Source organism: Coregonus clupeaformis, chromosome 24 (genome assembly GCF_020615455.1).
Source record: "Coregonus clupeaformis isolate EN_2021a chromosome 24, ASM2061545v1, whole genome shotgun sequence".
Lineage (NCBI taxonomy): Eukaryota > Metazoa > Chordata > Actinopteri > Salmoniformes > Salmonidae > Coregonus > Coregonus clupeaformis.
Window position 1 is genome coordinate 49,216,749 of NC_059215.1, and position 26,982 is coordinate 49,243,730.

Sequence of the window (26,982 nt, forward strand, 5' to 3'; positions counted from 1 at the left end):
CGGCTTATGGTAGAGAAATTAACATTCAATTCTCTGGCAACAGCTCTGGTGGACATTCCTGCAGTCAGCATGCCAGTTGCACGCTCCCTCAAAACTTGAGACATCTGTGGCAGCTCTTGGGGAACTGCCGGTGGCTGATGGATCGCTGGTTCGGGTCCCCGTTTTTGACCTTGTGGGAGATCTGTCGACGTGCCCTTGAGCAGGGCATTGACCCTGGTTGCTGCTGTGTGTCGCTCTGGATGGGAGTCTGTTAGATGACTAATGTGATGTAGTTGTTGAGCGGCTTCACTGCAAGTATATTGTATGTTTTAAATATTTACAAAAATAAATAAACAAATTACAGGGATGTAAACAAATGTGTGTACAAAATGTGAGATAAATAGGCTTTTTGTGCGTATGGAACATTTTGGGGATCTTATATGTCAGCTCATGAAACATGGGACCAACACTTTACATGTTGCGTTTATATTTTTGTTCAGTGTAAGTCCACACCTCATTGTTTTACTTGAGTATCACGTGGCCGTAATCAGCCTCTTCAAAGCTCTCCTGATGCCCTTGCCTTTCCTATGACTAAAACGTGTGAGAATCAATGTCAAATGAGGCTTATAAAGGTTACATTCAACATATGTTGTGGCTATAGAAACATCATTGTGAACAATCTGATTGTCAAAACAAGTCATGACATGAATAGTTGAGTCATATTTCATAGCTGCATTCTGATGTTTGTTAATAATGTCAAACCTATTCCCAGTCAATCAGTCATTTAGAACCCATCATAGGGAGCAGTGTACTGTTCCTTACACATTCCTCATCATCATCATCATCAACAATAGTGGAGAGACAGATATTGGCACTCAAATAATGAAACTCAAACCCTATCCGTCTCCTGCAGTAAGGAAGAGGACATTGTGACAGATTACGATACAGTATACCAATATACTTCAGAATGATTTAATTACATAGCACTGTAAACTCTACCCACATGGACATATTACCTCAATTACCTCGACTAACCGGTGCCCCCGCACATTGACTCTGTACCGGTACCCCCCTGTACATAGCCTCCCTACTGTTATTTTACTGCTGCTCTTTAATTATTTGCTATTTCTTTTTTACTTATCAATTTTTTACTTAACACTTTTTTTCTTTTCTTAAAACTGCATTGTTGGTTAAGGGCTTGTAAGTAAGCATTTCACTGTAAGGTCTACACCTGTTGTATTCGGCGCATGTGGCAAATAAAATTTGATTTGATTTGATTTGATTTAATATATTTACATTTACATTTTACATTTTACATTTACATTTTAGTCATTTAGCAGACGCTCTTATCCAGAGCGACTTACAGTTAGTGAGTGCATACATTTTTCATATATCTACTGATGTTTTCTCATTCAGATAAAAGGTATTCCCAGTTATATTAGCGTTTAGTTTATATTGTGGAGGGTGCCATACGGAAGCAGTAGATCTCCTTTCGAATTGTGTCCTGCAGGTCATCTTTATGTTATTGTTTTAAATTAGAAAAAGAAACAAGCATTTTCATATTTAAACTGGATAAAATGTGATCTTTAAAATGTTTTGTCAACTACTACCTCAACATCTTCAGACATTTAATTGTCTTGGACATTAACCTTTTTCTTCATATATTGCTGTGTTGTTGTTGAACGCTGTAATCAAATAACTTTGGCAATGGCAAGCTAGTCTACTTTCCCAAATGGAAACATGGGACATTTTGATAAGATTATGAAAGGTACAGCAAAGGATAATGCAATGCCATTCATTGAGCAAAGGATAATGTAATGTCATTCATTGAGTACTAGGGGAGAGTGGGGTATGTTGAGCCATTTTTTACATTCAGCATGACTTAGTCCCAGATAGGTGCAGTGAAATATGTTGTTGTGGAGGGTCAGTCATAGTGGTACGGTGCCCCTGGAGCAAATGAGGGTTAACGACAGATTTTTCTCCTTGTCGGCTCAGGTTTCGCTAACAGTGATTGAGTTATGTTATTGCCTAAATTATTACTATGCAATCTACTCATCACATTAGGAATGGTAGCCTGTCTTACATAAATTTGCAAATGCTATGATAGATTAGCATACAATCCTTAATTATAAAGCGCAACTTTATAGTGAAAAACTAGCTTCCCTTAACTTGAAACTCACGTGCCACCTATAGATATCGGCATTTGAAGTCGGCCTTGTTGTGACTTTGATAGCGTGTATAATGCATGTGTTTCACGTTGCACTGTATGCGCCGTTCCACAAGTAAATGAGCCAATTTATGATGAGGTTGAGTTGTGGTTGTACAAAACATTAGGAACACCTGTTCTTTCCATTACAAAATCAAATCAAATCAAATAAACGTTTATTTGTCACATGCGCCGAATACAACAGGTGTAGACCTTACCGTGAAATGCTTACTTACAAGCCCTTAACCAACAATGCAGTTTTAAGAAAAATAAGTGTTAAGAAAGTATTTACTAAAATAAACTGAAGTAAAACATATATCAATAACAAATAAAAATAGAAAAGAAGAAAATAGAAAAATAAAAAATAATTAAAGAGCAGCAGTAAAATAACAGTAGGGAGGCTATATACAGGGGGTACCGGTACTGAGTCAATGTGCGGGGGCACAGGTTAGTCGAGGTAATTGAGGTAATATGTACATGTAGGTAGAGGTAAACTGACTATGCATAGATAATAAACAGAGAGTAGCAGCAGCGTAAAAAGTCAATGCAAATATCCATTTGATTAGCCGTTCAGCTTTGGGGTAGAAGCTGTTAAGAAGCCTTTTGGACCTAGACTTGGCGCTCCGGTACCGCTTGCCGTGCGGTAGCAGAGAGAACAGTCTATGACTAGGGTGGCTGGAGTCTCTGACACCACCTGATATAGAGGTCCTGGATGGCAGGAAGCTTGGCCACAGTGATGTACTGGGCCGTACGCACTACCCTCTGTAGTGCCTTGCGGTCGGAGGCTGAGCAGTTGCCATACCAGGCAGTGATGCAACCAGTCAGGATGCTCTCGATGGTGTAGCTGTAGAACTTTTTGAGGATCTGAGGACCCATGCCAAATCTTTTCAGTCTCCTGAGGGGGAATAGGCGTTGTCGTGCCCTCTTCACGACTGGCTTGGTGTGTTTGGACCATGATAGTTTGTTGGTGATGTGGACACCAAGGAACTTGAAGCTCTCAACCTGCTCCACTACAGCCCCGTCGATGAGAACGGGGGCGTGCTCGGCCCTCCTTTTCCTGTAGACCACGATCATCTCCTTTGTCTTGAACACGTTGAGGGAGAGGTTATTATCCTGGCACCACACGGCCAGGTCTCTGACCTCCCTATAGGCTGTCTCATCGTTGTCGGTGATCAGGCCTACCACTGTTGTGTCGTCGGCAAACTTAATGATGGTGTTGGAGTCGTGCTTTGCCATGCAGTGATGTGTGAACAGGGAGTACAGGAGGGGACTGAGCACGCACCCCTGAGGGGCCCCTGTGTTGAGGATCAGCATGGCAGATGTGTTGTTACCTACCCTTACCACCTGGGGGCAGCCCGTCAGGAAGTCCAGGATCCAGTTGCAGAGGGTGGTGTTTAATCCCAGGGTCCTTAGCTTAGTGATGAGCTTTGAGGGCACTATGGTGTTGAACGCTGAGCTGTAGTCAATAAATAGCATTCTCACGTAGGTGTTCCTTTTGTCCAGGTGGGAAAGGGCAGCGTGGAGTGCAATAGAGATTGTGTCATCTGTGGATCTGTTGGGGCGGTATGCAAATTGGAGTGGGTCTAGGGTTTCTGGGATAATGGTGTTGATGTGAGCCATGACCAGCCTTTCAAAGCACTTCATGGCTACAGACGTGAGTGCTACAGGTCGGTAGTTATTTAGGCAGGTTACCTTGGTGTTCTTGTGCACAGGGACTATGGTGGTCTGCTTGAAACATGTTGGTATAACAGACTCGGTCAGGAACAGTTTGAAAATGTCAGTGAAGACACTTGCCAGCTGATCAGCGCATGCTCGGAGTACACGTCCTGGTAATCCGTCTGGCCCTGCGGCCTTGTGAATGTTGACCTGTTTAAAGGTCTTACTCACATCGGCTACGGAGAGCGTGATCACACAGTCGTCCGGAACAGCTGGTGCTCTCATACATGCTTCAGTGTTGCTTGCCTCGAAGCGGCATAGAAGTCATTTAGCTCATCTGGTAGGCTCGTGTCACTTGGCAGCTCGCATCTGTGCTTCCCTTTGTAGTCCGTAATAGTTTGCAAGCCCTGCCACATCCGACGAGCGTTGCCTGTTTGATGGTTCGTCGGAGGGCATAGCGGGATTTCTTATAAGCGTCTGGGTTAGAGCCCCGCTCCTTGAAATCAGCAGCTCTACCTTTTAGCTCAATGCAGATGTTGCCTGTAATCCATGGCTTCTGGTTGGGGTATGTACATACGGTTGCTGTGGGGACGACGTCATCTATGCACTTATTGATGAAGCCAGTGACTGATGTGGTGTACTTCTCAATGCCATCGGATGAATCCCTTAACATATTCCAGTCTGTGCTAGCAAAACAGTCCTGTGGCTTAGCATCTGCGTCATCTGACCAGTTCCGTATTGAGTGAGTCACTGGTACTTCCTGCTTTAGTTTTTGCATAGACTGACCAGGTGAATCCAGGTGAAAGCTATGATCCCTTATTGATGTCACTTCTTAAATCCACTTCAATCAATGTAGTTGAAGTGGAGGAGACAGGTTAAATAATAATTGAGACATGGATTGTGTATGCAAGCTATTCAGAGGGTGAATGGGCAAGACAAAATATTTAAGTGCCTTTTAACGGGTTATGATAGTAGGTGCCAGGCGCACCAGTTTGAGTGTGTGAAGAACTGCAGCGCTGTTGGCTTTTTCACGCTCAACAGTTTCCTGTGTGTATCAAGAATGGTCCACCACCAAAAGGACATCCAGCCAACTGTGGGAAGCAATGGAGTCAACATGGGCCAGAATCCCTGTGGAACGCTTTCGACACCTTGTAAAGTCAATGTTAGGTAGGTGTTCCTAATGTTTTGTACATTCAGTGAATATGCTCTTCCACAGACCTTTAAACCTAATATTGCGTTGGTAATTAATGGGTGGGGTCATTTTTTTTTGCTTTTGCTGTTCTCCAAATAGTATTTTAGAGTTTTTAAATTGTGTAGAAATGCAGTAAATTAACTTAAACTTCCCAAAAATGTCCCCCTCCCCCCACTTCGCCTTATCCTAGGTTTAGCTGAACTGACCCCACCGTGGCACAGACTAGTATCCAGCTATATTTTGCTTCCCAAGATTAGATAATGACAGACTGTTCATTAAAAAAAAAATTCCGAAGCATATTTACTTTTGCTACATAGGCGTTTTATATTTGTAACCACATCACACTTTTCTTATCTGAAGTTGTGTTATCATCTGTGTTCCAAATGACACTCTGTTCCCTATATAGTGCTCTACTTTTGACCAGAGGCATATGGGCCCTGTCAAAAGTAGTGCACTAGATTGGGGATAGGGTGCCATTTGGGACACTCCGATTGCATGATATTGTGTGCTAAAGGAGGGCATGGCATGACATGGTCAATTGGCTGTGGATTGGGTCCTGGTGTACAGGGATAACTGTATATAAGGTCTTGGTTCTCCTACTCTAACTACACTCGCTCAGTCCAAGAAGAACCAGGAGCAACCATGATGAAGTGGGCTGTCGTCCTGTGTGCCCTAGTGGCCCTCTCCGAGTCTATTAAGTAAGTCCTGTGCTTTTTCTTCTTTATTTTATTTTATTTTCTGTCTGCATATTCTGTTTATTGTTGTCAGCACCGTGTCAAATTCCTGGTACACGTAATTGGCGAATAAAGGTGATTTAGATTGTGACTGTGTGTTTTCAGGATCTCTCTGATCAAGGGGAAGACTGCCAGAGAGACCCTGATGGAGAAAGGTATATGGGAGGAGACTAGGCAGAAGTTCCCCTCCAACCCTATGGCCAAGTTCTACCAGACCGGTGATGAGGCTATGACCAACGACGCTGACGTAAGGCAGAGACAGAACCAGTATGGCAATATACTGAATTAGCCTGGTGACTGGTCCCAGATCTGTTTTTTTTGCTATATAGCTAATGACCATGGGAGTTGTCTAGACAGCACAAACAGACCTGGGACCAGGCTGGTCTATAGACTATATGATTGTTGTTTCAAAAAATGTTGGATATTGTGACTGCATAGTTTGAACCCATTGGCTCTACAGTTTGTGTTCATGTCTTGCTTAAATTAAATGTACACTGGCGTGATCAAATTAATTATGAGCTTAGAGTTGAGCATATAGCCATGCTTCCTTGACATGTAACCAGCTACATAGTTAGACAAATGCCTGTTTCTTCATAGTACTCTGCAATGTTCACTTGTGTGACCCTGACTCACAGTGCATCTCTGTTTCAACGTCTCTCCGCAGTTGTCCTACTACGGCGTGATCTCCATTGGAACACCTCCCCAGTCCTTCAAGGTCATCTTTGACACTGGCTCCTCCAACCTGTGGGTTCCCTCCGTCTCCTGCTCCAGCCAGGCCTGCCGTGAGTATATTGTATGGGGTCTGGAGAATACTGTTGGCGTTGGAGAATAGCTATATTTCAAATGGTTTCTAAGTAGTCTCTTGTGACGGTACCTAGCCAGAGAATGGGAGACTTGGTTGTGGGTTGAGGTTAGAGGCTGAGGGAAGCACCTTGAGGTTTACTGCATAAGGAGGTTGGTTCAACACAACGAAACAATAGAACAGGATGAATGTATTTTTATATTGTCCCCTTCAGGCAGTGGATTGTAGAGAATAGCTCAAAGTTTTAAATACCAATGAATAAAATGAATGTTCAGTTTTGCAATGGCACGGTGTGTACTTGGTCTGTAATGAAGATGTTTATGTTTTTTTTTTATAGAGAACCATGCCAAATTCAACCCTGCACAGTCCAGCACCTTCTCGTGGGCCAACCAGCCTGTTTCCATTCAGTACGGAACTGGCAGCATGACTGGACAGCTGGCATACGACACTGTTTCGGTATGTAAATGTAGCTAGCTACACATTATTGTGATACATGTTCCATTGACACTTTCAATTACAACATACCTGTACATTACATACAATACAAATAATCTTCCACTCAGCACCCGCCCTCCCCTAGCACTCCCATCTTATAACATCACATGCTAAAAAAATACACATATATTAGTAACTGACTCCAGTATAGTCAAATATAATTATTTTGGGTACACTCAATATGGCCACCGGTCCACAATGGGAAAATCCTGTTCTAGTAATTCTATTTCTATGGCGCCCAGTGACTGATGCCTGCTGTTCTGTGTTTCCAGGTGGGAGGTATCTCTGTGACTAAGCAGATCTTCGCTGCCAGTCAGACCGAGGCCCCCTTCATGGCCATCATGGTTGCCGACGGTATCCTGGGCCTGGCTTTCCCCAACCTGGCAGCCTCTGGGGCCACACCCGTCTTTGACAACATGATGACCCAGGGCCTGGTGTCCCAGAACCTCTTCTCTGTCTACCTGAGCAGGTAACATAGTAACTGTACAAATACACCTGGATGGGAGGTGGCATTTTCTCATAGTTGTGATATTAATAAATAAGAATGTACCAGTGAATTGATATTAAATACAATTATACAACTGCTTTAAATTTTCTTTGAAGGAAAGGTGACATCCATTTCAAAATGCGTTGATGATTAAACAACCTTGTTGACCTTTTCTCCTCCTCCTCCAATAGAAACTCAGCAGAGGGTAGCGTGGTGTCCTTCGGTGACATCGAGTCTAACTACTACACCGGACAGATCACATGGATCCCCCTGTCCTCCGAGACCTACTGGCAGATAAACATGGACAGGTAGGTACACTAGTCCACACAGAGCCTATATCCTGGTCCATATTCATACCAAGATGAATGTCTATATATCCCCTTTACTCTACACAGAGCACTATGTCCCTGTCCAACATGTTATCAACTTTAGTATCATCCTTTCATGCCATTACCCAGAACACATTGGGGCAGTACATAAAATGAATATACCTACTTCCAGTCTGGAGCCTATGACTAAATCTTGCTGTGCACGTAGTTCAAGTTCAAGTTTATTTGCTTACAACAACAACAAAAAAAACAACAGGTAAACTCAGCAAGTATTTTTCCTTCCAGTGTTACCATCAACGGCAACACAGTGGCTTGCAATGGTGGCTGTCAGGCTATCATAGATACTGGTACCTCCCAGATCGTCGGGCCAACCACTGAAATCAAAAACATAAACAGCTGGCTCGGAGCCACCGCTGACAAGTACGGAGATGTGAGTCACACACATACACACACACGCACACGCACACACACACGCACTGACTGGTACAGAGATGTCCAACTAGAAGGCTTTTCACACTACTGAGCGGAACCAAACCAAGCTGCACTAAAGCTGCCTGGCCTTGTTAGTTGTTGGAACGACCGTGTTGTTGGAACGACCGTGATGTTAGAGCGACCGTGTTGTTGGAACGACCGTGCTAAAATTATTTTGGTTGGGACCGGCGTGGCAGTGTGAAAAGGGTGTACATCTGTTCTCTTGTTGTTTTTTTCCCCTCCCCTTTGATTAACCACAGAATAAAACTATAACATGTGATGTTATTATTCCTCTCCTAGGCCCTCGTGAACTGCAACAACATCCCCAACATGCCCGAGGTAACCTTCACCCTCAACGGAAACGCCTTCACCATCTCTGCCTCCGCCTACACCTCCCAGGTAGTCTACTGAAAGACATGTTGATACATACAACCTATGACCTCCCAGGTAGTCTACTGAAAGACATGTTGATACATACAACCTATGACCTCCCAGGTAGTCTACTGAAAGACATGTTGATACATACAACCTATGACCTCCCAGGTAGTCTACTGAAAGACATGTTGATACATACAACCTATCACCTCCCAGGTAGTCTACTGAAAGACGTTACATACAACCTATCTGCCTATCTGATCTTTAATGCTGATGTGTTTCGGATCAAGCTCCTTCATCAGAGCACCTGTACATCTGAGACTTGACCTTTCTTGTAGATCCTAGGAGCAAAGGGCCTCACATGCCTGATTTCCCTCCTCTTTCTCTCTCTGTCTCCATCTCTGTCTTTCTCTCTCTCTCTCTCTCTCTCTGTCTCTCTCTCCAACGGCTGCAGGACTGGCTCTCCAACAGCTGCAGGACTGGTTTTGGTAACGGTGGAACTCAGCAGCTTTGGATCCTTGGAGATGTCTTCATCAGGCAGTACTATGCCATCTTTGACAGGCAGAACAACAGTGTCGGCCTGGCCCAGGCCACGTAAGATATCCACTGAGAGAGAAGTCTGGATCGAATCGAAGTCTTCCAGTTATGAGAAGTAATATGTTGTGTATGTGATTGCAGCACTAAAATCGGCATGGTTGGGGAAATGCTGTAGATTGTGAAATGTGCACAGCTGCCAATGAATAAAACACATTTTAGCATGGCAAATAAACAGAGTGTTTGGTTGTCTATAGCTCTTTCTCCCTGAAGTGAAACTATCCTCTTGTGGAACCTCTTAATGTAAGAAAAATAATAGAATACTGTAGAATATGGACCTGAACATGGTGGAGGCAGATAGGCCTAGAGCCATAGATAACCATCTCTTATAGGACTCTGGGTAGGGGAACTCTCTGTCTGTAAGGTTTTCTCCAGAGGAAAGTGACTGATAAGGACATGGTGATCGGATGCCAGATAACCTGATGTCCAGATAGATACTGTATCTCACTCTGGTTCTGGTGCTGTCAATCTATCTCAGCCTGTCAATAGAGCCAGCTTGTTGAAAGACAGTCTGATATCAAATCCTGGTGCAGCGGAGTCATCCTTTATTTGTATGGTTTATAAGTAAACTATTATATAGATATAAATCAATCACCTTAAAGCTAGAATCTGCATTTGAAACAAAGTGGTCACCCCACCTCTGTTTTGGTAAAAAAGCTGAGGGATTGGCCTAGAGAAATGTAACCACTAAAATTCCTAGACAAAGCTATGGATGCAAGGACTGACCATCCATGATATCAACATGATAGTTCTATGCCTAGATTCAATCAAATCAAGCGTCAACCGGCGATAGCCGACTCCCGCATAGCTGATGTTTTGGCGGTGTCGGAACTGCGTTGGAGCGGTCAAATCGGTGAGCAGCTGCTCTTGCGATCGTCACGCAGGCACACCCGTCCCACTCCTGTTAGAAGTTCAGAACGAGAATATGTAGGCTATACAGAAATAATGACGCTCAAATTGAAAATCATTCAATGAAATAATGAGGATTTCTAAAATCAGCCAAATCGAGATGTAGATTACATCTCACATTCCAGTATTTGAACTTGTAAACAAGGCTGCGTGGGGTATCTATTATTGCGACTCTGTGCAGCCAATAGCGGTGTCCGCTTTAGGTATAGTGCCCAGAGCCGCTTGTGGATTTGACAACTAACGCAGTTCCACCTCCGACACTGCAAAAACAACCGCTCTGCAGATATCGGCTAAAGCGGATCTGATTGAATAGAGCCCTAAACAAGGTTGAGGCTATGCAGTGTTTATTTACAAACATTGGAGTAAAAAAAGCTTCTATTTTGGGTTCTGATGGGGTACGACAGTTGAACTAAGGTAATGAGGCATTTATAAGTTATATTCTTCAAGAATCAATGGGTATATATGACAAAAATGTATGTAGCAACTAAGGATTCTGGCTTTAAAACACAGTTTTCGTACTTAATTATCCACATTGAAGCAAGATACAGATAGCCTGGTCATGACAACATATCAAGAGATACAGATATGTAATGTCCGGTTCAGCGTCGGTTGCTAGCCAGTGTGGAGTAGACCACCGTCCCAGCAGGCTCTATGTGTGGGTCAGGGTCATGACCTCTGGGGCTGCGGAGTGTCTGTAGGTTAGCATACAGCTCTGTGGTATGGTTCTCATGAGGCTTGAAGTCCACTGTGGTGTAGACGACACTGCTCTCCTCCTGAGGGACATCCTGCCGGAGACATACATATTACATATTATTTGGTAACACTTTACATTAAAAAGAGGCCCAGCGCATTTAAAATTCAGTTTTTCATGTGTTTTCATATTGTACAACAGCTGATGAAACTAACACTGTAAAAGTGGAAACAGATTTGATCAGTGCTATTTCCTGATAGTTGCTGATTGAAAGTACAATCTACACAGAACAGGACCTAATCAGCAGGTTTGCATGGGCGGGCGTGTCGGCTTTCCATGGTGACATAAACACGCGGTAACTTGATTAATAGACCAATAAAAGAGAGTTCCAAACCGCTCTGCCAATAACAGCTAGTATTTGATTTCCCCTCCCCACTCAGACCACTCCCAGAAAGTCTTAGCAAAATTCTTGTTTGAGGAATAGTTTTGTTGCCAAAAAGCTATTTTTGCACATTTTAATGGAAACCTATTACAGGTACTTACTTGTGGTGGAGTTGGAAAGTAATAAAGGGGAATATATTTCAAAAAAGGATATATATATATATGTATGTATATATAAAAAAAAACTATGGGGGATTGGATGTGATGCAGACAATTACATTGATGGAAGTTACAATCTAGCTGCAATATTAAAGCTGATCTACCCCCTAAAAATAAAAAGATACTACAATTGTTGCCCAGAAACGATTTGATATTGAGATAAAAACGGCCGCATTGGGCCTTTTAGGTATACTTCATAAGTAGCCGTACATATTTATAAGTAGTTTATAAACTGTTCATTATGGGGCACGCTGCAGAAGACATCAACAGGGAAAAGACATAATGGGAACGTCAAGCTCAAACACAAATATTATTATTTGTTGTTGTTGTTTTCTGGGACAAAATACATTTGACACAGTCACAGAGACAACGTCCAACTTTAGCACTTACTGAGAGGATGTGGGCCGCTGAGTCACTGGAAGTTGCTCCACATTTCTCTGTGAAGAAAAATACAATTACATCAATTTAACAAAGAACAGTCACAGTGAAACAATTTTCAAAAATCATTGCACCTTACTGGCTAAAGGTCATAGCCTACGCATTTGAAAAATGATTTAACATGAACAGCAATTAATGTATGGAACACTGAAAATGTGTCCTCTTACTTTTTGTGATGATTTTGTGATGAACCACAATAACGATTACTGAGCTGATAATCACCATAACGATGAAGAGTCCTGCAGCCAGTGGTAAACCAAAGCTCCAGGGAACACTAACAGGTGAATAGGACAAACATGACAAAATATTGACATAAGCATTACAACGCTCCCTGAAATATAACATTATCAACTGTGAGGAATAATTAACCAGTATGTGTGTGAGAGAGAGGGATTGCACCTGGGGCTGTCACTGTGGTCCTTGGAGAAAACAGGCCCAGAGGTGTCTGAGGAGGATGATGATGATGATGAGATGGAGGGTCTGATGGTTGACCTGACAGGAGGTCGAGGGGGTACAGGACCGCTACTTCGACCACTATCTAAACAGAGACTGAGTTTAATAAGCACTCATTTCAACACAGTTATTTTACAAGTCGACTTCCTCATCCTGCACAGATTTCCTTGGAGTCAACACTGATTGGATAACATACAGTATATGTATTCCAGTTTCTAATATCACAGTTCCTAGAATAGAACAGAATAACTTTATTTTTCCCCCCCAGAGGAAACTTTATATAAGATTTAGTTTGATTTGTTTATGATGGTTCTTACCAATCTGGAGGTTATAGTCAGTGTAGATATGATTCACCCCAAAGGTGACAACAGCACACCTGTAGTCACCAGCGTCCACTGGCTTTAAATTCCACATCATAACGTCCATCCCACCGTTGTATTCTGTTGCGTATACTCTTCCCTTGTAGAAGTCGTTGACATAGTGGGGAAAAATATTGAGAAATTGTAGCAAGTTCTCCCACTTAAAAAGATGAAAGAGGCCTGTAATTTTCATCATAGGTACAAGTCAACTAGGACAGACAAAATGAGGAACAAAATCCAGAAAATCACATTGTAGGATTTTTTATGAATTTATTTGCAAATTATGGTGGAAAATAAGTATTTGGTCAATAACAAAAGTTTCTCAATATTTTGTTATATACCCTTTGTTGGCAATGACACAGGTCAAACGTTTTTCTGTAAGTCTTCACAAGGTTGTCACACACTGTTGCTGGTATTTTGGCCCATTCCTCCATGCAGATCTCCTCTAGAGCAGTGATGTTTTGGGGCTGTCGCTGGGCAACACAGACTTTCAACTCCCTCCAAAGATGTTCTATGGGGTTGAGATCTGGAGACTGGCTAGGCCACTCCAGGACCTTGAAATGCTTCGTACGAAGCCACTCCTTCGTTGCCCGGGCGGTGTGTTTGGGATCATTGTCATGCTGAAAGACCCAGCCATGTTTCATCTTCAATGCCCTTGCTGATGGAAGGAGGTTTTCACTCAAAATCTCACGATACATGGCCCCATTCATTCTTTCCTTTACACGGATCAGTCGTCCTGGTCCCTTTGCAGAAAAAACAGCCCCAAAGCATGATGTTTCCACCCCATGCTTCACAGTAGGTATGGTGTTCTTTGGATGCAACTCAGCATTCTTTGTCCTCCAAACACGACGAGTTGAGTTTTTACCAAAAATTTATATTTTGGTTTCATATGACATTCTCCCAATCCTCTTCTGGATCATCCAAATGCACTCTAGCAAACTTCAGACGGGCCTGGACATGTACTGGCTTAAGCAGGGGGACACGTCTTGCACTGCAGGATTTGAGTCCCTGGCGGCGTAGTGTTACTGATGGTAGGCTTTGTTACTTTGGTCCCAGCTCTCTGCAGGTCATTCACTAGGTCCCCCGCGTGTGGTTCTGGGATTTTTGCTCACCGTTCTTGTGATCATTTTGACCCCACGGGGTGAGATCTTGCGTGGAGCCCCAGATCGAGGGAGATTATCAGTGGTCTTGTATGTCTTATTTCCTATAAATTCGTCCCGATTTTCTTAAACCTTTTCAAAGCAGCCTCGGTGGCTATTTCTTTGTGCTTTTAGACTTGGTCTCCCCAGTGTGGGTTTTGGAGGAGGATGTTTGTGTGTGGAAGTTTTTTATCTGATAAGATTTCAGGAGATTAAGGAAAAGGGAGGGAGAAGGAGCCAAAAGAAAGTCTGAAGGAAAGTTTTTGTAGGTGGAAAATACCATTTCCTATATATCCAAAAATTTCAAATAAATAAAAAAAATCCTAATATTTATTTTATTTTTTTTATTCATTTTGTCTGTGTGGTGGTAATTTTCCTATGATGAGAAATGCCTCCCTTTTTAAGGGGAAACTTCAGTGTGGCTATAAAAATTTCTCCTCTGGTATTCACAACAGGAAATCCCCCAGGATATAGTTTAGAACAGAACTTCTCATAACCATTGTAGAAAGGAGGAAAGACAAACCTCAGCAGAGCTTGTCCATTCACCACCTGTTGTGCTTCTATCTCAGGGTCATCTAGCAAAACAAACAAACGCTTAGAAACGACATGGCACAAAAACAGCAGATCCCCCATGTGAAAAAAATACTAGTTTACTATAGAATATTATACAGTACTTACTATAGGTTTCTAAACTGTAGTATACTATACACTGTAGTATCCCTCGATGTGTAGTGCTTACTACAAAATGTTGTAGTATACAAAAGTATATACTACAGTATTAGCCGCAACAAAAAAACACTGTACTGAATACTACAGTAATGTCCGCAAAAACACTGCACTAACTTTGCCCGGTCTCCCCACGGCTCTGCAAACTTCGGAGGCTCTGTTTACACACGTCTTCCGGCACTACGGGGTACCAGAGGATATAGTGTCTGACCGGGGTCCCCAGTTCACCTCCAAGGTCAGGAAGGCGTTCATGGAACGTCTGGAGGTCTCGGCCAGCCTGACCTCTGGGTTCCACCCCGGGCCGAGAGTAATTGGCAGGTGGAATGGGTAAATCAGGACGTGGGTAGGTTCCTGCGGTCCTACTGCCAGGACCAGCCGGTGTTCTTGCCATGGGCCGAATATGCCCAGAACTCTCTCCGCCACTCCTCCACTAACCTAACGCCTTTCCAGTATATTCTAGGTTACCAACCGGTTCTGGCACGTGGCACCAGAGACAGACCGAGGCTCCTGTGGTGGATGACTGGTTTCGGCGCGCGGAGGAGACGTGGAATGCTGCCCACGTTCACCTCCAACGCGCCGTCAGAAGGCCACCGCTGACCGCCACCGCAGTGAGGCCCCCGTCTTTGAGCTGCGCGTCGGGGGGGTTTCGGCGTTCGGCGTCACGGGTTTACTAGCTACTGCCGATCCATTTATCATCACTCCATTTGTCTTGTCTTCAATCACACACATTTCTAAAAACCTGGTTTTCATGGGGTATTGTGTGTAGATTGATGAGGAAAAACATTTATTGAATCAATTTTAGAATAAGGCTATATAACGTAACAAAATGAGGAAAAAGCCAAGGGGTCTTTATACTTTCCGAATGCCCTGTACCCTGCCCATTCCCCTCCCCCATATCTCATTTTGTGCCACCCATAAGTGAGAAACCTACATGCCAAGTATAGACGATATTGTGTTGCCGACAGCTTATAGGAAAGAGCAGAAGCTCTGAGCAGAATCCATTCAGACCAAGTCCTACCTACAGGTTATGGAACATGTGCTCTTTTAAGCCTTTTTTACATTGGCAGTTTGAAGTGACTCAAATCCAAATTTCTGTCATATCTGATTCAAATCTGTTCTTTTCCCTGCAGTCTGAACAGCCAAAAAGCACATGGAATCTGATATTTCAAGACACATTTCAAACCACCGTCCCAAAGTGCCTTCAGAAAGGATTCACACCCTTCGACCTATTCCACATTGTTGTTTTACAGCCTGAATTCAAAATGGATTAAATATATTTTTTTCCCTCACCCATCTACACGCAAATACCCCATAATTGATTACAGCTGTGAGTGAGTCTTTCTGGTTAAATCTCTAAGAGCTTTGCACACCTGGAACGTACAATATTTGCCCATTATTATGATCAAAATTCTTCCAAGCTCTGTCAAATTGGTTGTTGATCACTGCTAGACAACCATTTCAAAGTCTTGACAGAGATTTTCAAGCAGATTTAAAATCACAACTGTTTTAGGTTATTATCCTGCTGAAAGGTGAATTGTTCTCCCAGTGTCTGGTGGAAAGCAGAGTGAACCAGGTTTTCTTCTAGGATTGTGTCAGTGCTTAGCTCTATTACGTAATTTTTTTTAATCCTGAAAAACTTCCTAGTCCTTGCCGATGACAAGCATACCCATAACATGACGCAGCCACCACCATGCTTGAAAATATTTAGTGGTACTCAGTGATGTGTTGTGTTGGATTTTCCCCAAACATAAAGTTCATTTCTTTGCCACATTTCTTGCAGTTTTACTTCGGTGCCTTGTTGCAAACAGGATGCATGTTTTGGAATAATTGTATTCTGTACAGGCTTCCTTCTTATCACTCTGTCATTTAGGTTAGTATTGTGGATTAACTACAATGTTGTTGATCCATCCTCAGTTTTCTCTTACCACAGCCATTAAACTCTGTAACTGTTTTGTGGTCCTCTGTAGCTCAATTGGTAGAGCATGGCGCTTGTAACGCCAGGGTAGTGGGTTCGATCCCCGGGACCACCCATACGTAAAAATGTATGCACACATGACTGTAAGTCGCTTTGGATAAAAGCGTCTGCTAAATGGCATATTATTATTTTTTTTAAAGTCACCATTGGCCTCATGGTGAAATCCCTGAGCGGTTTCCTTTCTCTCCGGCAACTGAGTTAGGAAGGACGCCTGTATCTTTGTAGTGACTGGGTGTGTTGATACACCATCCAAAGTGTAATTAATAACTTCACCATGCTCAAAGGGATATTCAATGTCTGCTTTTTAATTTTTACCCATCTACCAATAGGTGCCCTTCTTTGCGAGGCATTGGAAAACCTCCCTGGTCTTTGTGGTTGAATCTGTGTTTGAAGGACCTTAGAGCTAATTGTATGTGTGGGGTACAGAGATGAGGTAGTCATTCAAAAATAATCTTAAATACTATTATTGCATACAGAGTGAGTCCATGCAATTTATTATGTGACTGAAGCACATTTTTACTCCTGAACTTATTTAGGCTTGCCATTACAAAAGGGGTTGGATACTTATTGACTCAAGACATTTCAGCTTTTCATTTTAAATTAATCTGTAAACATTTCTAAAAACATAATTCCACTGACATTATGGGGTATTGCGTGTAGGCCAGTGACACAAAATCTCAATTGAATCCATTTTAAATTCAGGCTGTAACACAACAAAATGTGGAAAAAGTCAAGGGGTGTGAATACTTTTTGAAGGCGCTGTACCTAGCTAGCTAGTTGACTGCCTGGGCTAGCCAAAAATAACTATTTTTGAAAGTTGGATTATCTTGTCCTTTCAGGCTTTAACATTGTCCTTACACTATGATTTTGAACATGTAAAGCAACTGGGAAATGTCCATGACAGGCATTGTTGTCACCTTAAGTTGCTACGTACCTTCTGAGTGATAGGAAGCACGAGCACCAATGAGCCTACACCAAAGACCCCCTGGACACACACACACACACCAGTCGTTACTATGACAATTAGCATAGCCATGTCAGTAAATGACTGCTGTCTGAACACACACATCCGATTTGGCCACTTGTAACTTGCTGTTTGGACAGTCAGTAGTCCAAAACAGATTTGACCAAACTGAGATGAGCATTAAGGCCTGAAGTGGGAACAAGGCTTTAGTATTTCTCCAGTAGGTTTCCTGAAGGAGAAAAGCCTCCACTTCTATGACAAAAAATAATAAAAGTAAAACACTACAGTAAATACTACAGTCCGCAAAAAAACACTACAGTGAATACTATATTATTATTATTATTATTATACTATATTATTTATACTATTGCAAACATCTCAAACGAGACAAACCTGGATAAAATCTCACCTAATAGAAGAAGCAAGAGAAAGGTAATCTTCATCTTCAGTGAAATATTCACTGAGGCAGCTGACCCGTACATCCTACTCACCAAAAAAGGGAGTGAAGTGGACAGCTGTTTGACTGCATTGTTTCCGAGACCAGCCTTGTGATTCACTTCCTTCATTTGGGGGGGTGGCTCTAACTTGCAATTACAAGTTTTCAGAACACTCATTATTGGCTTAGAGAATGAGGATGACGGGTTGTACTGTTGTCATGGTACCAGCTCAGGTATCACGGTTTCAAGTAGTATAATAATACCTCTAGCTGTTAGAGCATTGGGTCAGCAAGGTCGCCGGTTCGAATCCTCGAGTTAACTAGGTGAAACATATGTGGATGTGCCCTTGAGCAAGGCACTTAACCCCAATTGCTCATGTAAATCGCTCTGGATAAGAGCATCTGCTAAATGACTAATATGTAAAATGTAATGATTTATTTGGCATCAGCTTTTAGCTTATTCAGCGATTTTCATTCAAGCAAATCATGGAACAAAATGCTTCATATGCAAAAAGATATGTACATTACCAAATGATTAACCACTCCCTTTAAACTGCAAATCACAATCAACCCTGTAGTCACAGTCATCCGATCCTCCAGAGGCATAGTCTTCACACAGTCCTTTCCTATTCCAAACTAAAAAGGTCCATTGGAAGCTGTGCTTTATTCTAAAACAGAGTCATTTTAATTTCGTCTTGTTGAGGAAACCGCAGATCTTAAATCATTACAGAGGAGGGCTACATACCAAATGGCAACCTGTTCCCTATTTAGTGCACTACTTCTGATCAAGGCTCTGGTCAAAAGTAGTGCACTATGTAGGGAACAGGGTGCCATTTGGGGGCGCACAATAAATCATCCAACCGTGTGTAACTCCAACCGTTCTTTAATGTGCAGCAGCCCCTATGATTAACTTAGAAGCGACGGGGTGCAATGTTTAGAATTTACAAAAGCTTCTGTTTGTATATCTACTTAACAGTGAGAGTTACTCTATTCAACACTGCCAATATGAGTGATAAGTCTACAAGCCACTAAAATCCTCTCTCGTACTGTTCCTATCATCCCAGATATCTGAAGCACGGCAGAGCTGCTAGAGTAGGGCAGTGTGTTCTAGGGGATCGACCTAGGCAAGACCCTGCCCAGATTTGACAATCTTTGATCGCATAATGAGTAGTTGTTTGGGATGATTTTACAAGATGATTTGTAGATCAACGATTCTCTGCAGTCTCGCTCAGGCCAATCGAACCCGCCGGAGGTCACTTGTCCTCGTGGTTCCACCGTGCTAGTCCTGCACTACATACTGTCATCAGGCAGCCAATAGCAGACAGGTCCGCAAACAGCCAATCACAGAGAGCCGTCCCGCCTGACAGAGGTCTCTAGTCATCGGTGAAGGTGATGACATCATACTGGATGCCCTGCTGTTGTAGCTGCTCCAGCTGTTCTTGTGTGGCCTCTGTATAAACCGTCTGGGTCTGCTGCAAGGCTGCATCTGCTACCGCTGGAACACACACACACACACACACACACACACACACACACACACACACACACACACACACACACACACACACACACAGAGAGACACAGAAAGAGAGAGACAGAGACAGAGAGAGAGAGAGACAGAGAGAGAGAGAGAGAGAGAGAGAGAGAGAGAGAGAGAGAGAGAGACAGAGAGAGAGAGAGACAGAGAGAGAGAGAGACAGAGAGAGAGAGAGACAGAGAGAGAGAGAGAGACAGAGAGAAAGACAGAGACAGAAGGTAGTGTTAACCAACTGACAAGAGAATAACCATTTCTCAAGGTTCTCCACCTCCAGTTCTTGAGCGCTTTTGTTCCAGCCCATCCCCTCTAAAACTACTGATTCAAATAATCAACAAATCCTGGTGTTACGTATAGAGACCATGATAACCTGAACCCGGTGTTGCTACAAGGTTGGAAGGACTGAACCAGGTGTTTCTACAGGGTTGGAAGGACTGAACCAGGTGTTTCTACAGGGTTGGAAGGACTGAACCAGGTGTTTCTACAAGGTTGGAAGGACTGAACCAGGTGTTTCTACAGGGTTGGAAGGACTGAACCAGGTGTTGCTACAAGGTTGGAAGGACTGAACCAGGTGTTGCTACAAGGTTGGAAGGACTGAACCAGGTGTTGCTACAAGGGTTGGAAGGACTGAACCAGGTGTTCTACAAGGTTGGAAGGAGCTGAACCAGAAGTTGCTGGAGAACGGTAGGAAGTGTGTGAAGCAGACAGTGTAAATATACAGCAGAATGTGGAAGCGACAGTGAAACATGTGGTGACAGCAGAATGTGTGTGAAGCAGACAGTGTAAACATACCGGTGACAGCAGAATGTGTGTGAAGCAGACAGTGTAAACATACCGGTGACAGCAGAATGTGTGTGAAGCAGACAGTGTAAACATACCGGTGACAGCAGAATGTTCAGCAACCTCCAGGTCCTCAGGACTGACTATCTGTTGTTCTGAACTGATGGGAAGATACTGGATCTGCCCGTCATGACTCAGGGCAATCTGCAAAGAGACAGTTTTAAAACAGTTAACAATCGAACATACGTTTTTCAAACAATAGAGTAAGCAATGCACATACAGTGAGGGAATAAAGTATTTGATCCCCTGCTGATTTTGTACGTTTGCCCACTGACAAAGACATGATCAGTCTATAATTTTAATGGTAGATTTATTTGAACAGTGAGAGACAGAATAACAACAACAAAATCCAGAAAAACGCATGTCAAAAATGTTATAAATTGATTTGCATTTTAATGAGGGAAATAAGAATTTGACCCCTCTGCAAAACATGACTTAGTACTTGGTGGCAAAACCCTTGTTGGATATCAGAGGTCAGACTTTTCTTGTAGTTGGCCACCAGGTTTGCACACATCTCAGGAGGGCTTTTGTTCCACTCCTCTTTGCAGATCTTCTCCAAGTCATTAAGCTTTCGAGGCTGACATTTGGCAACTCGAACCTTCAGCTCCCTCCACAGATTTTCTATGTGATTAAGGTCTGGAGACTGGCTAGGCCACTCCAGGAACTTAATGTGCTTCTTCTTGAGCCACTCCTTTGTTGCCTTGGCCGTGTGTTTTGGGTCATTGTCGTGCTGGAATACCCATCCACGACCCATTTTCAATGCCCTGGCTGAGGGAAGGAGGTTCTCACCCAAGATTTGACGGTATATGGCCCCGTCCATCGTCCCTTTGATGCGGTGAAGTTGTCCTGTCCCCTTAGCAGAAAAACACCCCCAAAGCATAATGTTTCCACCTCCATGTTTGACGGTGGGGATGGTGTTCTTGGGGTCATAGGCAGCATTCCTCCTCCTCCAAACACGGCAAGTTGAGTTGATGCCAAAGAACTCGGTTTTGGTCTCATCTGACTACAACACTTTCACCCAGTTCTCCTCTGAATCATTCAGATGTTCATTGGCAAACTTCAGACGGGCCTGTATATGTGCTTTCTTGAGCAGGGGGACCTTGCGGGTGCTGCAGGATTTCAGTCCTTCACGGCGTAGTGGGTTACCAATTGTTTTCTTGGTGACTATGGTCCCAGCTGCCTTGAGATCATTGACAAGATCCTCCCGTGTAGTTCTGGGCTGATTCCTCACCGTTCTCATGATCATTGCAACTCCACGAGGCGAGAACTTGCATGGAGCCCCAGGCCCCAGGGATATTGACAGTTATTTTGTGTTTCTTCCATTTGCGAATAATCGCACCAACTGTTGTCACCTTCTGACCGAGCTGCTTGGCGATGGTCTTGTAGCCCATTCCAGCCTTGTGTAGGTCTACAATCTTGTCCCTGACATCCTTGGAGAGCTCTTTGGTCTTGGCCATGGTGGAGAGTTTGAAATCTGATTGATTGATTGCTTCTGTGGACAGGTGTCTTTTATACAGGTAACAAGCTGAGATTAGGAGCACTCCCTTTAAGAGTGTGCTCCTAATCTCAGCTCGTTACCTGTATAAAAGACACCTGGGAGCAGAAGCAATCAAATCAAGGCCCTCATTAAAATGCAAATCAATAAAAAAAAATATATATATATATATAAAAATGTATATGCGTTTTTCAGGATTTTTTTGTTGTTATTCTGTCTCTCACTGTTCAAATAAACCTACCATTAAAATTATAGACTGATCATTTCTTTGTCAGTGGGCAAACGTACAAAATCAGCAGGGGATCAAATACTTTTTTCCCTCACTGTACAGTATACAAGTATTCAGACCCCTTGACTTTTCCACATTTTGTTACGTTATTCTGAAATTGATTAAATCATTTTTTTCACTCAACAATCTACACACAATACCACATAAATGACAAAGCAAAAACAGTTTTTAGAAATGTTTTAAAAAATAAATATAATTACATTTACATAACTATTCAGCCCATTTACTCAGTACTTTGTTGAAGCACCTTTGGCAGCGATTACAGCCTCGAGTCTTCTTGGGTATGACGCTACAAGCTTGGCACACCTGTATTTGGGGAGTGTCTCCCATTCTTCTCTGCAGATCCTCTCAAGCTCTGTCAGGTTGGATGGGGAGCGTTGCTGCACAGCTATTTTCAGGTCTCTCCAGAGATGTTCGATCGGGTTCAAGTCTGGGCTCTGGCTGAGCCAGTCCCGACGCCACTCCTGCGTTGTCTTGGCTGTGTGCTTAGGGTCGTTGTCCTGTTGGAAGGTGTACCTTCGCCCCAGTCTGAGGTCCTGAGCGCTCTGGAACAGCTTTTCATCATGGAGTTTGCAACGCCAGGGTTGTGGGTTCGATTCCCACGGGGGGCCAGTATGAAAATGTATGCACTCACTAACTTTAAGTCGCTCTGGATAAGAGCGTCTGCTAAATGACTAAAATGTAATGTAAATGTAAGAATCTCTCTGTACTTTGTTCTGCAAATAATTTTTCCCTCGATCCTGACTAGTCTCCCAGTGCCTGCCGCTGAAAAACATCCCCACAGCATGATGCTGCCACCACCATGCTTCACCTTAGGGATGGTGCCAGGTTTCCTCCAGATGTGACGGTTGGCATTCAGGCCAAATCCTATCTCGGAGCTCAACCGACAATTCCTTTGACCGCATGGCTTGGTTTTTGCTCTGACATGCACTGTCAACTGTGGGACTTTATATAGACAGGTGTGTGCCTTTCCAAATCATGTCCAATCAACTGAAATTACCACAGGTGGACTCCAATCAAGTTCTAGAAACATCTCAAGGATGATAAATGGAAACAGGATGCATTTGAACTCAATTTCGAGTCTCATAGCAAAAGGTCTGAATATTTATGTAAATAAGGTAGGTAGGTTTTTTAACACATTTGCAAAAATGTCTAAAAACCTGTTTTCACTTTGTCATTATGGGGTATTGTGTGTAGATTGATGAGGATTTTATTTTAATTCATTTTAAAATAAGGCTGTAAAGTAACATGGGAAAAAGTCAAGGGGTCTGAATACTTTCCGAATGCACTGTATAGCACCTTTCCATAGATAATTATACTAAAATACAGTTTTATTCTGGATTGAGTAATTTTGGGATTTAATTTTTTTGGGTGATGGAGTGTTTTTGGGGTCCTCTCTCTCTCACCTGTTGCTCCTGCAGGAAGGCCCCATCATGCTCATACTGGATAATCTGTCCATCTGACATCTGGATGTGGTTCCCGTCTGCTAGCACCACGTACTCCTGAGGAATGAAGTGTTGGACTCCATCCTGAGAGATGATATACTGGACCTGGGAGGGTGAGGGAGGACAATTAGACCTGGGAGGGTGAAGCAGGACAATTACACCTGGGAGGGTGAAGCAGGACAATTACACCTGGGAGGGTGAAGCAGGACAATTAGTCCTGGGAGGGTGAAGCAGGCGAAGTAGGACACCTGGGAGGGTGAAGCAGGACAATTACACCTGGGAAGGTGAAGCAGGACAATTAGTCCTGGGAGGGTGAAGCAGGACAATTACACCTGGGAGGGTGAAGCAGGACAATTAGACCTGGGAGGGTGAAGCAGGACAATTAGACCTGGGAGGGTGAAGCAGGACAATTAGACCTGGGAGGGTGAAGCAGGACAATTAGACCTGGGAGGGTGAAGCAGGACAATTACACCTGGGAGGGTGAAGCAGGACAATTAGACCTGGGAGGGTGAAGCAGGACAATTAGACCTGGGAGGGTGAAGCAGGACAATTACACCTGGGAGGGTGAAGCAGGACAATTACACCTGGGAGGGTGAAGCAGGACAATTAGACCTGGGAGGGTGAAGCAGGACAATTAGACCTGGGAGGGTGAAGCAGGAGAATTACATCGTCACTGTCTGTCCCGTCTATCATACTGTTAAAGTGCATTCGTAAAGTATTCAGACCCTTTTACTTTTTCCACATTTTGTTAAGTTACAGCCGTATTCTAAAATGGATTAAAAAATAAAATAATCCTCATCAATCTACACACAATACCACATAATAAACAGGATGCACCTGAGCTCAATTTCGAGTCTCATAGCAAAGGGTCTGAATACTTACGTAAATAAAGGTATGTTTTTTATTTTTAATACATTTGCAAAAATTTCTAAAAACCTGTTTTTGCTTTGTCATTTTGGGGTATTGTGTGCAGATTGATGAGGATTTAAAAAAAATGGTTTTAATCCATTTTAGAATAAGGCTGTAACGTAACAAAATGTGGAAAAAGTCAAGGGGGTCTGAATACTTTCCGAATGGACTGTAAGTAGTCGTATCTAGTTCCATCTGTAAAGGAATAGACGTATGTACGTATCTAGCAGAGGAGGCTGGTGGGTGGAGGTAGAGGAGGACGGCCTCGTCGTAATGGCTGGAATGGAAAGGTATGGAACACCATGGAACACCATGGAACACCATGGGAAACCATGTGCCCGTCCTCCTATACCTCCACCTCTGGTATCTCGCTATAGCTCCATCTACAGCAGGGCTGTCAAACATCCAGCCCGCCAGGGGGGTCCAATCTGGCCCGCGGTTGGGTTTGAGTAAAAAAAATGTAATAAAGAAAAACATTTGGGGATTTTGAACTCAATAAACTAAAAAAATGACTAAAACCAAATCGAAACTGTTTAAAAATGATAATGGATCTACACATTCATACAGTTTATTGACTGTGTCCAGCTCGATAATAATCACCGAAATGAAAGCTAGACAGTCAGGGAACATTGAAAATACCAAAGGACTGGATAGATGACTTTTTAGCAAATTTTGTCCGCGAGGAAATATAACCGATTTTCAGTGCGGTCTCCTGGACCTCGTTGAAGACCGAATGCGCCCCGGAGGCAAAATGAGTTTGACACCCCTGATCTTCAGTCACCTGGTTGTCTCCTGTCATGTACTGTAATGTCTGTCCGTCCACTGTGGTGATCTGCTGGATGTAAGTGGCCTCCACTTGGTCTTCCAGGCCTTGTTCCTGGGACACTACGATGTGGTCCTGACCCAAGCCTTGTTCCTGGGACACTATGATGTGGTCCTGACCCAAGCCTTGTTCCTGGGAAACTACGATGTGGTCCTGACCCAAGCCTTGTTCCTGGGAAACTACGATGTGGTCCTGACCCAGGCCTTGTTCCTGGGACACTACGATGTGGTCCTGACCCAAGGCCTGTTGTAGCTGCTCTGGAGTGATGGTCTGTCCTGCCTGCAGAGCTGCTGGAGACACACAAGGACAGAGACAGGTCAGACAATGGGCTAATGCCTACCATACAACAACATTCATGTTAGCATTTCAAACCACCTTTGGGGGGAGCTTGTGTATTGCCCTAGAGGTGTGTGTACAGTATATAAACTGTGTCAGATGGTAAGGATGGAGATGGACTTATTCAACCAGTGAAATGATCAGTGTATGCGTGCTAGTGTGGAGGCTCTTGTAGTACATTTTACATTTTTAGTCATTTTGCAGACGCTCTTATCCAGAGCGACTTACAGGAGCAATTAGGGTTAAGTGCCTTGCTCGAGGGCACGTCGACAGATTTTTCACCTGGTCGGCTCGGGGATTAGAACCAGCGACCTTTCGGTTACTGGCACAACGCTCTCAACCACTAAGCTACCTGCCGCCCCGTTGTATGGTTCCTTACACTGTAGCGTGGCGAGAGCCTCCTCATCACTGTTAACTATGACGGTCTGCTGGGAGCCTCCTCCAGAGCGGGTCTTCTTCGTCGGAGGGTCCTGGCTGTGGAGTCGCTCCATATGGAACTTGAGGTGGCCGTTACGGTTAAACCTGATGGGGTAACATGGATATTCACAAAATCAGCCACGGAGTCACCATTCTCTACCCTTTCTGCTCCAAGTGTGCACTTGTTCACTTCCCTCGTGAATTTAAAAGGAAAGGACTGGTGTAAGAAACATGGTGGAACCTTTCTCTAGCCCAGTGGTTCCCAGACATTTTGGAACCGTGGCACACCTTGATAAAATATTCTGCGGTACACCTAAAATGTCCTTATCTGACCCATACTGCAAATCATCAATTTTCTGTAAAAACATAGTAAAAAAGAAATAGATTAAGTAGGGTTTATTTGAACTATTGTCATAGTTTCTTACTCAAGATGATCAATTTGTGTGTACCCCTTTAAGAGCGTCCCGCGAAAATGCAATATAATAAACTTAATATGGGTCATTACTTTTGAACGATTTGGGCTTGAGACGAGCGGTTTTCTGCTTCGTAAAGGTCCAACCATGATGAACATAAAGCCATGCTCTGTTTGTTTCTATGGCAGAGGCTGTGGTTCAGCTCAGCCTAAATCAGACTTGCCTTTGCTAATGGTTCTCACAGGAAAAGTAAAATGATGCAAATTACTTTGCTGGTGATGCGCGCCCCTCAAATGATACTAATGTAACAACAGCCTCACGTGTGCCTGGCTATTCCAGGGTTGGTTTTCCTTCTATGGGCACTGGTGCTCCCAAATAAAAATGCCGCCATTTATAAGTGAGTGTTCAGATTAGGGAAAGTTTCAGGGCACACCTCATAGTTCCTCGAAGGGACATCAGTGTCATCACTGC

General features: G+C 43.4%; 2 protein-coding genes across 5 annotated transcripts in view; one reads left to right on the top strand and one right to left on the bottom strand.

Moving 5' to 3' along the window:
• The first annotated feature begins 5,656 nt into the window (after positions 1-5,656).
• On the top strand, positions 5,657-9,456 carry LOC121537350 (pepsin A). Its single transcript, XM_041845003.1, has 9 exons — positions 5,657-5,731; positions 5,873-6,014; positions 6,432-6,549; positions 6,907-7,025; positions 7,337-7,533; positions 7,743-7,859; positions 8,166-8,310; positions 8,652-8,750; positions 9,181-9,456. Exons 1-9 carry the CDS (start codon positions 5,676-5,678, stop codon positions 9,322-9,324), a joined length of 1,137 nt encoding a protein of 378 aa, XP_041700937.1. The 5' UTR covers positions 5,657-5,675; the 3' UTR covers positions 9,325-9,456.
• Positions 9,457-18,431: 8,975 nt separating this feature from the next.
• Positions 18,432-26,982, bottom strand: part of znf335 (zinc finger protein 335) — a 41,219-nt gene continuing 32,668 nt past the window's right edge. For 2 of the 4 annotated variants that reach the window (XM_045207299.1, XM_041845308.2), the window contains exons 26-30: positions 26,061-26,203; positions 25,304-25,635; positions 23,575-23,718; positions 20,423-20,528; positions 18,432-19,505 (exon numbers count right to left, since the gene is read on the bottom strand). In XM_045207299.1, coding sequence (XP_045063234.1) covers positions 19,384-19,505; positions 20,423-20,528; positions 23,575-23,718; positions 25,304-25,635; positions 26,061-26,203 — 847 coding nt within the window. In that variant the 3' untranslated portion in view covers positions 18,432-19,383. The remainder of the gene's footprint in view (positions 19,506-20,422; positions 20,529-23,574; positions 23,719-25,303; positions 25,636-26,060; positions 26,204-26,982) is intronic. The other 2 variants (XM_045207300.1, XM_041845309.2) reach the window with 2 other exon arrangements.

Excerpts from the sequence above, each read along its gene's own strand:
- LOC121537350 (XM_041845003.1), top strand. The coding sequence starts at position 5,676 with ATGATGAAGTGGGCTGTCGTCCTGTGTGCCCTAGTGGCCCTCTCCGAG. Across the intron at positions 7,534-7,742 it reads TTCTCTGTCTACCTGAGCAG|AAACTCAGCAGAGGGTAGCG; the intron begins GTAACATAGTAA and ends CTCCTCCAATAG. Across the intron at positions 7,860-8,165 it reads TGGCAGATAAACATGGACAG|TGTTACCATCAACGGCAACA; the intron begins GTAGGTACACTA and ends TTTTCCTTCCAG.